Source organism: Pseudophryne corroboree, chromosome 1, assembly GCF_028390025.1.
Source record: "Pseudophryne corroboree isolate aPseCor3 chromosome 1, aPseCor3.hap2, whole genome shotgun sequence".
Taxonomy (NCBI): Eukaryota; Metazoa; Chordata; class Amphibia; order Anura; family Myobatrachidae; genus Pseudophryne; species Pseudophryne corroboree.
Window position 1 is genome coordinate 138,711,770 of NC_086444.1, and position 13,407 is coordinate 138,725,176.

Genomic DNA, 13,407 nt, shown 5'->3' on the forward strand with positions numbered 1-13,407 from the left:
AAAATTGGGGTCCATTAAGGTTCAAATTTCGGCCCTGTCGTTTTTCTTCCAGAAAGAATTGGCTTCAGTTCCTGAAGTCCAGACGTTTGTCAAGGGAGTACTGCATATACAACCCCCTTTTGTGCCTCCAGTGGCACCGTGGGATCTCAACGTAGTTCTGGGATTCCTCAAATCACATTGGTTTGAACCGCTCAAATCTGTGGATTTGAAATATCTCACATGGAAAGTGACCATGCGGTTGGCCCTGGCCTCGGCCAGGCGAGTGTCAGAATTGGCGGCTTTGTCTCACAAAAGCCCATATCTCTTTTTTTCCATTCGGACAGGGCAGAACTGCGGACTCGTCCCAAGTTTTTCCCTAAGGTGGTGTCAGCGTTTCACCTGAACCAGCCTATTGTGGTACCTGCGGCTAATAGGGACTTGGAGGACTCCAAGTTGCTAGATGTTGTCAGGGCCCTGAAAATATTTGTTTCCAGGACGGCTGGAGTCAGGAAAACTGACTCGCTGTTTATCCTGTATGCACCCAACAAACTGGGTGCTCCTGCTTCTAAGCAGACGATTGCTCGTTGGATTTGTAGTACAATTCAGCTTGCACATTCTGTGGCAGGCCTGCCACAGCCAAAATCTGTAAATGCCCATTCCACAAGGAAGGTGGGCTCATCTTGGGCGACTGCCCAAGGGGTCTCGGCTTTACAACTTTGCCGAGCTGCTACTTGATCAGGGGCAAACACGTTTGCAAAATTCTACAAATTTGATACCCTGGCTGAGGAGGACCTGGAGTTCTCTCATTCGGTGTTGCAGAGTCATCCGCACTCTCCCGCCCGTTTGGGAGCTTTGGTATAATCCCCATGGTCCTTACGGAGTCCCCAGCATCCACTTAGGACGTCAGAGAAAATAAGAATTTACTTACCGATAATTCTATTTCTCGTAGTCCGTAGTGGATGCTGGGCGCCCATCCCAAGTGCGGATTGTCTGCAATACTTGTACATAGTTATTGTTACAAAAATCGGGTTATTATTGTTGTGAGCCATCTTTTCAGAGGCTCCGCTGTTATCATGCTGTTAACTGGGTTCAGATCACAGGTTGTACAGTGTGATTGGTGTGGCTGGTATGAGTCTTACCCGGGATTCAAGATCCTTCCTTATTGTGTACGCTCGTCCGGGCACAGTATCCTAACTGAGGCTTGGAGGAGGGTCATAGGGGGAGGAGCCAGTGCACACCACCTGATCCTAAAGCTTTTACTTTTGTGCCCTGTCTCCTGCGGAGCCGCTATTCCCCATGGTCCTTACGGAGTCCCCAGCATCCACTACGGACTACGAGAAATAGAATTATCGGTAAGTAAATTCTTATTTTTTTACAATGGGCCAATGTAACGATATAAATTAAACCTAATGATGTTATATTGAGGAATCAAATTGTTTATATATACACTCACACTCTCCCTCAACTTACCATCTGGCTGGCCGGATCTGCCTCAGTTTTTGTTCTCATCTGCAGCCTGGTCCCGTGTAGCTCTGCCCCATTTTCAGGATGGATGCTTCAGGGGGTTAGGGGGAAGCTTCAAGCTACGGTGCCTCTCAAATGGTGTGACAGGCACAGCAGCCGGCAGCACAGGGATGTAGAGCAGGGAGAGCGCCTCTCCAGCCTGGCGCCTACCTGCTTTGCATCCCTTTGCTGAGTGGGTAGCGCCGGGCCTGATGGCATGTTTTCTATTCAAAGTGTTGTCTACACAGTAAATTACCATTAGCTGCTGTGGATGCAGTGCAATTTAGATTAATATTAAAGTGCATATTTGTTTTTTCGAGTGTCATAAATTGTAATCTCTCCTCTGCCCCAACCCCCCACCACCACACACACAAACCCTGTACATGTTGCACAACTGCATCGGGATAAGATTCCCAAACTAGTTGGATACATATTTTATGCAATCAGCAAACTGAAAGTGTAGCTGCTACTGGCATACATGTCAAGCAGCTATTTAATAGGCTAAATCAGTGGTTCCCAAACTCCTCAAGGACCCCCAACAGTTCATGTTTCCCAGGTCACCTAGCAGGTGCACATGTGTATTATTTCACTTGTGATTCTGTGAGGAACTGTTAAGGGGTCCTTGAGAACTGAGTTTGGGAACCGCTGTGATAAATCAATTATTTGTCTATGATTTTACAAGGAATAATCAAGAGTTTTGAATATTAGTAACGCTCACAAAATATGTCTCCATTGCACATAGCTGGAAGGTGCGCTATAATCAATTGCCGATTGTATCACTGATTGCAATGTCAATCTGTGGTCTTTGAAAAAGCTTGGATAAGCTTTAGATTGGAAATGGACACCAGTAGTAGGGAGCTAAGCTTTTCACATGTTGATGCTCCTGTTCATTGTGCAATGCTACTTTTATCTGTATGAAATATGTTATTAAAAGTTGTAACCAAACACAGTTGAATAGATTATAGACCCCATTGAGCAAGCGTGATACAGTAGCCATAGACTACAGCTGTAGTATAGAGAGTCCCACAGGAAGGTAGAAGAGTAGAGGCAGGGATTCTAGTAGTTTCATAAAAGTAATAGTGATAGGTTTTGTTTTTTAATCTTTCTTGTTGTTGTGTTTTGTTTTTTTTGTGTGTACAAACCTTCCATTCAACCTATGGACCTTCATATACATATACATTATCTTGCTTTATGCATCTATAACATATGATAATGCTTAGTGAACTGACTAGATTCAAAACCCCTTACATCAAAGTGGCACCATACTTGTGCTGCAATTTGGTGTCTGATATCTTTCATATGATAAAATCTCCTCCGTCCCATAGTGTCCTTGTGCCATAGAGGCAGGTGTTGCTGCCTTTGGCTTTGCTTCAAAGCTTGTTGCTGAAAATGTTTATCTCCTCCTTGCCGATATGGACTGCTTCTATTAAGTGTAGCGGGCAATTTAAGTGCCGAGCGATTGTAGAAGGTTTAGCAGATTAGGATGACTATATTTTATGCCAACCATTTTGTGCCATGCTTCTGCTTCAGGTTGGATTCACATGTGATCAGAGAACATGGAAACCGGTGTGATGGAATTGGGCGCTGTTTTTGTGCTACTGAAACCAGATGGGCAGCAATTTACCAAATCTAATTTAAAGAAGAGTAATACCATGGCAGCAACATGAAGAGAATGACATCTGTGATTTCTTTCAGGGGCCACAACGTCTGCTAGCGGGATCAACCACTACATACTAAAAGAATCTGCAACAAAACTATTTGAAGCGTTGATGTGACCAAAATGATCCAGGTTTTACCAGCATCCCTTCTTATCCGGGCAGTCATACGGCATAGTGTAAAGGTTTCTTGACTGGTGCCGCTGATGTGGGAACATTATTGGAGTGATGGGAGATAGCTATAAACCGGAAAAGGAAGTGGTTGTGCACTACCGCACCTCTCAAAATAGACTAGAAGACTTACAGCAAATAGCAGCAGGCTCGTTAGAGAGATTTCCTCTTAGGCGCTTGCCAACATTCTGTCCATGGTTTCCAGATCATGTGCAGAACTTTATTCTCAAGCCTCTAACACGTCCTCCCTTAATCTCGGTAGAGCTTTGTTCTAAGATATCTTATGATACATTTGATCCAGTCAATGTGGTTCCCTTCATGTACTGTGATCCCACACCAAACCTGTTAGAGTTTAAGCCAAACATCCAGACAAAAAAGGTTGAAGATGGGCAAATCGTGACAACAAAAAAAGATGACTTCATATGTGACCCGCAAGCAATGGGAGAAAGCATTTCCAAGGAGAACCCATCTGTTCGGTCATGGAGTATTTGTACTCGGAGAGCCAGCAATGGGGAACCTATCATTGCCGCCTCTGAGCAGCTGAAAGACACCTTGGAAAGACTTCAGTTGAATTTATTCCATAGGGGAAGATGGACAATTTTACCATCAGTCTGTGGTGCTCTGAGTTTGGAGGACATCTGGGGGAAACTGAGCAGATTGATGCGACACTGTGTTCTTCCAAGCTGTAATGCTACAATGCAGAGACACATCCCTGAGATATGGATATTCTGTGACTTGCGTTACTGTGCGCATATTGGGACATTAGTGAAATCAGAATTGAAACTCTGTGGCAGAATTGACTTCTTTGTTCATAAACATGGCATTATTTTAAGTATGTAGTCGCTGACCATCTGTAAATAGTTTTGGGGTAGGCACACTGCAGTGTTTCGTTTTGGACAAGCCATGTAGCCTCACAGGGGAGGGATTGGAGTTGTACATAAAAGTGCATGTGGGTTTTACACATTCAGAGTAAGATTCGTGCAACCGTAAATTCAGCACATAGATGCGTTCTGCACAAATATCCAGAAATCATTATCAATTTGAAACCACACCTATGCTGAATATCAAAGATATATTTTAAACCTAAATGAATGTACATAAGGTCATTTTGCATGTGCAAAGCCTTACAGTACTGCACTTGTGAAATCCGCTGATCTGCCTGTCCAAGAGCAAAGGGGCCGCCGCTGTCGGATGCCTGTAGCCCATATTATTGTTGCAAGTTGTTCACATGAGCATTTTATACAGAAGTTAGCTCCGCGTGAATGCACGTGTCCAGTTCTAAATCATCGTCATTTACTTTTGTCGCATTATTCCAACTTGCTGCTATAATATTGTGATTAAACAAGCAAGGGGCCAATTCAATAACCCAAGACCTGCTGCTGGAATGGCTTCGGTCAGCTTTGCAGGATGTAGGAGATACGGTCATTAGGTCGACCACTATTAGGTCGACCACTATTGGTCGACATGGAAAAAAGGTTGACATTCGTTTTTCCCCTTTTTTTTTTTTTTGTTTAGTTTTTTTTTCTTTTTTTATTTTCTTTCTTTCTTTTTTTAATTTAATTTCATTTTACTTTTTCATACTTTACGATCATCATGGACTATGATTAGGAATAGTAAACTGTGCCGAGCGCAGTGAGGCACCTTGCCCAAAGCATGGCACGCAAAGCGATCCATGCGAGGGGACACGGTGCACTAACTGGGGTTCCTGGTTACTTTACGAAGAAAACACCAAAAAACCCCAAACCTCATGTCGACCTTTTTCCCGGCGTTGACCTAGTCACTGTCGACTAATAGTGGTTGACCTAATGACTGTCGACCTTATGACCCATACCCCTCTCTAGCTGATCTCTGCATGCAGCCTATGGAGATGCGGCTACCATAATTACCCTTATGTGCACAGGCCGAGCTGGAGGCGGTAGTTTGCCTGTAATGGAATCTGCCCCAAAGTGATGATACCTGTATTTATGACTAGGAATGCAGGTGGTTAAGAAATACCTATTGAGGGAAAATAAAGACATTTGGCATTCTGCTTATTTTTGCAAAACAGTTAAAGAATGAAAATTGTCGCCTCGTAAAACTGCGATTCTCCCATTTTTAGCATCATTTTATATTTCTGAGTTCTAGCGATACTCCTGGGGGAGGTATCAGATTTAATTCAGCATTTGCTTGTTTTTTTATAAAAACATTTTACTATTTTTTTATTTTTTATTTTTTTTTTTTTTTTTTTTACATCAATAGTTTTTATTGGTTTTTATATGAATTGCAAAAAGAAAAAGGGGGGGGGGGGGTACAGAAAAAAAAACCGGGTGGGGAGGGATGTACACGTCAAATGAAATACAACATACATGAGAGACAGGTAACATAGCAGTAGGCAGGTATTCAGGTATCCTAGCCATATTAACAGATGAAAGTGTGCAGGGCTAGTTCAATTCTATAAGGTAAGCAATTGATATCATTATAGACATAACCACTAGTATAAACCAAAAGGGATAGCATGGGAGATGGAGCATTCAAGAAGTAGCAGATTCCTCATTCAGGCTAAATTGTAAAGGGGATGTCTTCCCTGGGTGTGATATGAGAGCAGAGCCTTCCCCCTCCGTAACGTATTCATGCCAATGGAACCATCGCATAATGGGAGAGGAAGCAGAGGAAGAATAAGGCACACATTCCGTTTCCATGATATAGTGGAAATGAACTTTATGAAATACTTTTAGAGCAGGAGGGACTACCGCTTGTTTCCAGGCCTGGGCCAGGGTTGCCCTAGCTGCTATACAAATGTGTCCCAATAAGTATCTTTGGGAGGCTGAAACCTCTAGGGGATACATATGTAGGAGAGCTAAGGTTGGGGATGGGCTTAAGGATAGACACAGCACTTTATTTATCAGCGTAAATACTTCTGCCCAGAAAGTTTGGAGGAGAGGACATGACCAAAAAATATGATACAAATGTCCTATTTCTCCGCAATTTCTCCAACAGAATGGTGAGCAGGAGGGCCAAAATGTGTGCAGTCTGTCCGGGGTCAGGTATAACCTATTCAACAATTTAAAATGCATTTCTGAATGGTTTAAGCAGCGTGACATGCGGAATGTTAATCGATATAATTGCTCCCATTGTGTCTCTGTTATGGGAATATTCAAGTCCCTCTCCCAACGCTTCTGAGCATTAGACTTTTGGTATGGGACCAATGAGATGAGTGTATTGTACCAATAAGTGATATCTTTAGTTGATGTAGGCAATCCCACGCGGGATCGGATAGACTGAACTAGAGAGCTGGGGGGGGTTTGTACAGTGGGTAGACTCTTAAACCAGTGTCTGATTTGGAAGTAGTGAAATAGTTCAGTACTCGGGAGGGAGAATTTGTCCTGCAATTGGGCGAATGAAAGAAAGGCAGTTCCATCTAGTAAGTCTCCAAGGGTATGAATATTACATGCATTCCATGTAGAAATATGTAGATTGGGAATTAATTTACTTACTGCTTTAAGTGAAAGGGCAGTGTAGGGGGTAGTAATGCCAGAAAGTTTACTCATCAAACTATCCCATATTCGTAAAGAGGAAGCTGTAGAGGGGAGGATGGTCATGTCGTTGGGACGTAGGGCTTTAGGAGTCCACAACAAATCTGCTAATGGGTATCCTGTGCAGCTGACATCCTCAATTTGGGCCCACATGGATATGGGATTGGAGGAGTTCCAAGATTTCAGTTGGGCAAGCACACATGCTTCCTGATACATATTTAGGTCGGGTAATGCGAGACCTCCTCTGTATGAGGCCTCGCTGAAGTCGTGTAGTATGGAATGTAGATGCGGGAGAGAAGAGGAGGGTCGAGATACAAAGAGAAGAACGTCGTCGGCAAAGAGACACAACTTATGGGGGAGTCCCCCATGGGCCAGGCCGGGGAATGCAGCATCTGCTCTGATTTTAGCCGCCAGGGGTTCAATGCTAAGAGCATAAATCAAAGGTGAGAGAGGGCAACCCTGGCGGGTTCCATTAGTGATTGGGAAGGCGTCCGACAGGAATCCATTGCTGAATACCCTTGCTGACGGTAGAGTGTATAATGCTAAGATTGACGCCAGAATCTGGGCTGAGAAGCCAAATTTAACTAAAACAGTACGCATATACAGCCAATTTAATCTGTCGAACGCCTTCTCAGCATCCAATGAGAGTAACAAAAATCCCTCGGTGTCAGAGGCCCTATCGATCAAATTGAAGACCCTGCGGGTGTTGTCAGAGGCCTGTCTTCCAGATACATAGAAACATAGAATTTGTCGGCAGATAAGAACCACTTGGCCCATCTAGTCTGCCCCTTTTTTTTTTTTTATATATTATTTTTTTTTATCACTAACCTTATTTGATCCTTATTTCTTTGTAAGGATATCCTTATGTCTATCCCATGCATGTTTAAATTGCTCTACTGTCTTAGCCTCTACCACCTCTGATGGGAGGCTATTCCACTTGTCCACTACCCTTTCTGTGAAATAATTTTTCCGCAAATTTCCCCTGAACCTCCCCCCCTCCAGTCTCAGTGCATGTCCTCGTGTCCTATTGCTTCTCTTCATTTGGAGAATGTTTCCCTCCTGGACTTTGTTAAAACCCTTCATATATTTGAAAGTTTCTATCATGTCGCCCCTTTCTCTTCTCTGCTCCAAACTATACATATTGAGATTTCTTAGTCTTTCTGGGTATGTTTTGTGATGTAGGCCATGCACCATTTTAGTTGCCCTCCTTTGTACAGTTTCTAATGTATTAATATCCTTTTGAAGATATGGCCTCCAGAACTGAATACAGTATTCTAGATGAGGCCGTACCAATGACCTATACAGTGGCATTATTACTTCTTTCTTTCTGCTGCTGATTCCTCTCCCAATGCAGCCAAGCATCTGACTAGCCTTCCTCATTGCCTTGTTACATTGCTTACCTGCCTTTAAGTCATCTGAAATAGTGACTCCTAGATCCCTTTCCTCCTCAGTAGTTTCCAGTATAGTGCCATTAATACTGTATTTAGCTTTAGGATTTTTGAGACCCAAGTGCATGATTTTGCATTTTTTGGCATTAAACTGTAATTGCCAGACTCTTGACCATTCCTCTAGTCTACCTAGATCCTCAATCATTTGTTTTACCCCACTTGGTGTGTCTACCCTGTTGCATACCTTTGTGTCATCTGCAAAAAGGCATACTTTCCCTTTAATCCCATTTGCAATGTCACCAATAAAGATATTGAAAAGCACTGGTCCAAGTACAGATCCCTGGGGTACTCCACTGGTAACATTTCCCTCCTGTGAATGCACTCCATTTACCACAACTCTCTGTTTTCTATCCTTCAACCAAGATCTTATCCATTCAATAATCCTAATATCCAATCCCAAACTTTCAAGTTTATTTAGCAGTCTGCGATGTGGAACTGTGTCAAAAGCCTTACTAAAGTCAAGATAAGCTATATCCATGGCTCCACCTTTATCCATCACTTTAGTCACACAATCAAAAAAGTCAATAAGATTTGTTTGACATGATCTTCCCCCAGTGAATCCATGCTGTTTGGGATCCAGTAAATTGCCGGATTTGAGATGATCTACAACTCTTTCTTTTAAGAGTGTTTCCATCAATTTCCCTACTACTGATGTAAGACTCACTGGTCTGTAGTTGTTTGCCTCTTCCTTGCTTCCACTTTTGTGCAGTGGGACTACGTTTGCTCTTTTCCAGTCCCCTGGAATTTCTCCTGTAGCTAATGACTGGTTGAATAATTCTGTCAATGGTGCTACCAGCACCTCTTTAAGTTCTTTTAGTATCCTTGGATGTATCCCATCTGGCCCCATAGATTTGTCCACTTTCAGCTTTGAGAGTTCTGTTAGGACCTTCTCCTCTGTAAATGTACTTGTTTCATTTTCCTGAATATCCCTGCAACTTAACTGTGGCCCCTTCCCCTCTCTTTCAGTAGTAAATACTGAGCAAAAATAATCATTAAGATGATCTGCTATTAAATTGTCTCCCTCAACAAGATTCCCAGTGTCCGTCTTTAGTTTTATAATTCCGCCTTTTGTTTTTCTTTTTTCGCTTATATACCTAAAAAAAGTTTTGCCTCCTTTACCCACTGACTGGGCCATTTTCTCCTCAGCTTGTGCCTTTGCACATCTGATTACCTTCTTTGTCTCCTTCTGTCTAACAAGATATATCTTTTTGTCTTCATTATTTTGTGTCTGCTTATATTTCCTAAAAGCCATCTTTTTTGCTCTCACAATATTTGCTACTTCTTTTGCAAACCACACTGGCTTCCTTTTCCTTGTGTTTTTCCTAACAGTTTTGATACAAAGGTCTGTTGCCTTCAATATTGCACATTTGAATGTTTTCCACCTCTCCTGCACTGTTTCCAAGTTCCTCCACTCTGCCAAAGAATCGCTTACACATTTTCCCATCCCTACAAAATCAGCCTTCCTAAAATCCAACACCTTTGTTTTTGTATGGGACGAGTCAGTCTCTGTCTTAATGCTGAACCATACTGCTTGATGATCACTGGATCCGAGGTTTTCACCCACTTTTACGTCTGATAATCTGTCTCCATTTGTAAGTATTAAGTCTAATATTGCGTCTTTCCGAGTGGGCTCCCTCACCAATTGGTGGAGGGATGCTCCCTGAAGGGAATTTAAAATGTTCCTACTTCTAGTGGAACTAGCAACAGACACCTCCCAGTTTACATCAGGAAGATTAAAGTCTCCCATGATTATTACCTCTCCTTTTAATGCCATTTTAGTTATGTCCTGCAATAGGTTCTTGTCAAGTTCCTCTTCCTGACCTGGTGGCCTGTATATCACGCCAATACGAATAATCAACTTTTCCCCTGTTTCTATGGTCACCCAAAGGGCCTCAGTTTTTTCTTCAATACTTTGTATTAATGTAGTATTTATGGCATTTTTTACATACATTGCTACCCCTCCCCCGATTTTTCCAATTCTGTCCTTCCTAAACAAAGTATATCCCGGTATAGCTATGTCCCAGTCATGATTTTCATTGTACCATGACTCTGTAATTGCCACAATGTCTAGATCATCCCTTGTCATTATTGCAGTTAGTTCTGGGATTTTATTTCCTAAGCTCCTAGCATTTGCACACATAGCTTTTAGAGTTTTGTTTGTGCTTTTTCTGTTCCTAGCTATGTTCTTCTCTCTGCCTATTTTTATTTGGTTTTGTTCTGAATTATCTTCTGTTGCTGTGGATATGCTTCCTATTCCCTTTGCCTGCAGAAACAATACCTCTGTGTTGGGGGAGCAGATTTCTTTATTCCTATTTGGTTCACTGCCCCCCTTTGTTAGTTTAAATAGCTCTTGATGAAGCATCCAAACTGTTCAGTTAGTATTTTCGTTCCCGTTGAAGATGGGTGCAGGCCGTCACTTTTGTATAAGCTCCTATCTTGCCAGATGGTGTGACTATGGCCTATAAATCCAAATCTCTCCTCATTGCACCATGTCCTTAGCCAAACATTGAAGTTTCTGATGCAATGAGTTCTGTCTTCCCCTCTGTGTACTGGCAATACTTCTGAAAAAGATACAGTGGTTGCCACCTGCTTCAGAGCAGTCCCTAACTTCCTAAATTCATCTTTTACAGCAATGAGTTCTGCATTTGCCAGGTCATTTGTCCCTAGGTGGACAATGACATCCACCTCCCCATCTTTTCTTGCTGCCTTCACAATTCTTAGCATGCGCTCTTTATCCCTTGGAGCTGTGGCTCCAGGTAAGCACCTTACTTGTTTCTCTACTTCATTTGCATTTCCCAGATGTATTCCTCTAATAATGGAATCTCCCAAAAGAAGTGCAGTCCTTTTTGGAGATTCAATTTTCCTGTTCCATTTCCTGTTCCTATGGTTGGTAGATGTCCCCATATCCTCCTGTTCTGTAGTGCCTCTATTAGTTGTATCTTCCAGCCCTGCAAGAGTAGCATACGAGTTTTGCAGTGTCACCGCTTGCGGGAGGTGTCTGTGTCCCTCTGGAAACCTCTGCCCTTGAGAGCCCACAGTAGTCCAGGCAGAATGTCTTCTGGTGGCTCTCTGAGGCAGTGGAGGCTTCAAAGACACAGACATCTTACAAATCTCAGCATGCAGTTTTGCTATCTCCTCCTTCAGCAGAGAAAATTGCTCACAGATTGGACAGCAGCTGAGTCTCCACGCTGCCTCTTTCCAAACAAATGCTTTACATCCATTGCACTGCACAAGGCCAAACATTGTATCAGATGTGAATGGTATTTCAAATTTGTGTGTTACTTGGTGTATTTTAAAACTCACCTGTTGCTGTATTCTAACTCACCTGCTGCTGTTACAAACTCACTTAATAAGCCAAGCCTCACTTTATAATGCACGCCTCTCACAAGAGCACAGCTCACAGAGTCTGGTCACTGTTTATATAGTTTCTCCTCAGGTAGCTGTTCTATTCAGCCCCTCCTCCTAATCACTTCACACCTAGATTCAGCCACTCCTCCTCCTAGTTTCTCTTCACACTCTAAGACAGCACAAGTGAAAGCACAGAGACAAACACAGCCAAATTCTCACTCCTTTTTCCCACAATATTACAATCCCTATATGGATAGATAGAGAATACTCACCTGCTGCTGTTACAAACTCACTTAATAAGCCAAGCCTCACTTTATAATGCACGCCTCTCACAAGAGCACAGCTCACAGAGTCTGGTCACTGTTTATATAGTTTCTCCTCAGGTAGCTGTTCTATTCAGCCCCTCCTCCTAATCACTTCACACCTAGATTCAGCCACTCCTCCTCCTAGTTTCTCTTCACACTCTAAGACAGCACAAGTGAAAGCACAGAGACAAACACAGCCAAATTCTCACTCCTTTTTCCCACAATATTACAATCCCTATATGGATAGATAGAGAATACTCACCTGCTGCTGTTACAAACTCACTTAATAAGCCAAGCCTCACTTTATAATGCACGCCTCTCACAAGAGCACAGCTCACAGAGTCTGGTCACTGTTTATATAGTTTCTCCTCAGGTAGCTGTTCTATTCAGCCCCTCCTCCTAATCACTTCACACCTAGATTCAGCCACTCCTCCTCCTAGTTTCTCTTCACACTCTAAGACAGCACAAGTGAAAGCACAGAGACAAACACAGCCAAATTCTCACTCCTTTTTCCCACAATATTACAATCCCTATATGGATAGATAGAGAATACTCACCTGCTGCTGTTACAAACTCACTTAATAAGCCAAGCCTCACTTTATAATGCACGCCTCTCACAAGAGCACAGCTCACAGAGTCTGGTCACTGTTTATATAGTTTCTCCTCAGGTAGCTGTTCTATTCAGCCCCTCCTCCTAATCACTTCACACCTAGATTCAGCCACTCCTCCTCCTAGTTTCTCTTCACACTCTAAGACAGCACAAGTGAAAGCACAGAGACAAACACAGCCAAATTCTCACTCCTTTTTCCCACAATATTACAATCCCTATATGGATAGATAGAGAATACTCACCTGCTGCTGTTACAAACTCACTTAATAAGCCAAGCCTCACTTTATAATGCACGCCTCTCACAAGAGCACAGCTCACAGAGTCTGGTCACTGTTTATATAGTTTCTCCTCAGGTAGCTGTTCTATTCAGCCCCTCCTCCTAATCACTTCACACCTAGATTCAGCCACTCCTCCTCCTAGTTTCTCTTCACACTCTAAGACAGCACAAGTGAAAGCACAGAGACAAACACAGCCAAATTCTCACTCCTTTTTCCCACAATATTACAATCCCTATATGGATAGATAGAGAATACTCACCTGCTGCTGTTACAAACTCACTTAATAAGCCAAGCCTCACTTTATAATGCACGCCTCTCACAAGAGCACAGCTCACAGAGTCTGGTCACTGTTTATATAGTTTCTCCTCAGGTAGCTGTTCTATTCAGCCCCTCCTCCTAATCACTTCACACCTAGATTCAGCCACTCCTCCTCCTAGTTTCTCTTCACACTCTAAGACAGCACAAGTGAAAGCACAGAGACAAACACAGCCAAATTCTCACTCCTTTTTCCCACAATATTACAATCCCTATATGGATAGATAGAGAATACTCACCTGCTGCTGTTACAAACTCACTTAATAAGCCAAGCCTCACTTTA

The 13,407-nt window shown here is 42.7% G+C and overlaps 1 protein-coding gene across 6 annotated transcripts in view; it reads left to right on the forward strand.

Moving 5' to 3' along the window:
• Positions 1-13,407, forward strand: part of LOC135057294 (trafficking protein particle complex subunit 13) — a 69,032-nt gene that overhangs the window by 11,704 nt on the left and 43,921 nt on the right. For 5 of the 6 annotated variants that reach the window (XR_010244131.1, XM_063963190.1, XM_063963185.1 and 2 more), the window contains exon 2: positions 3,178-4,140. The exons of the other annotated variant lie outside the window; for it this stretch is intronic. Coding sequence is in view for 4 of the 5 variants with exons in the window: in XM_063963190.1 (XP_063819260.1) it covers positions 3,366-4,140 (775 nt within the window). In the remaining variant the exon portion in view is untranslated. The remainder of the gene's footprint in view (positions 1-3,177; positions 4,141-13,407) is intronic. 6 annotated transcript variants of the gene reach the window in all.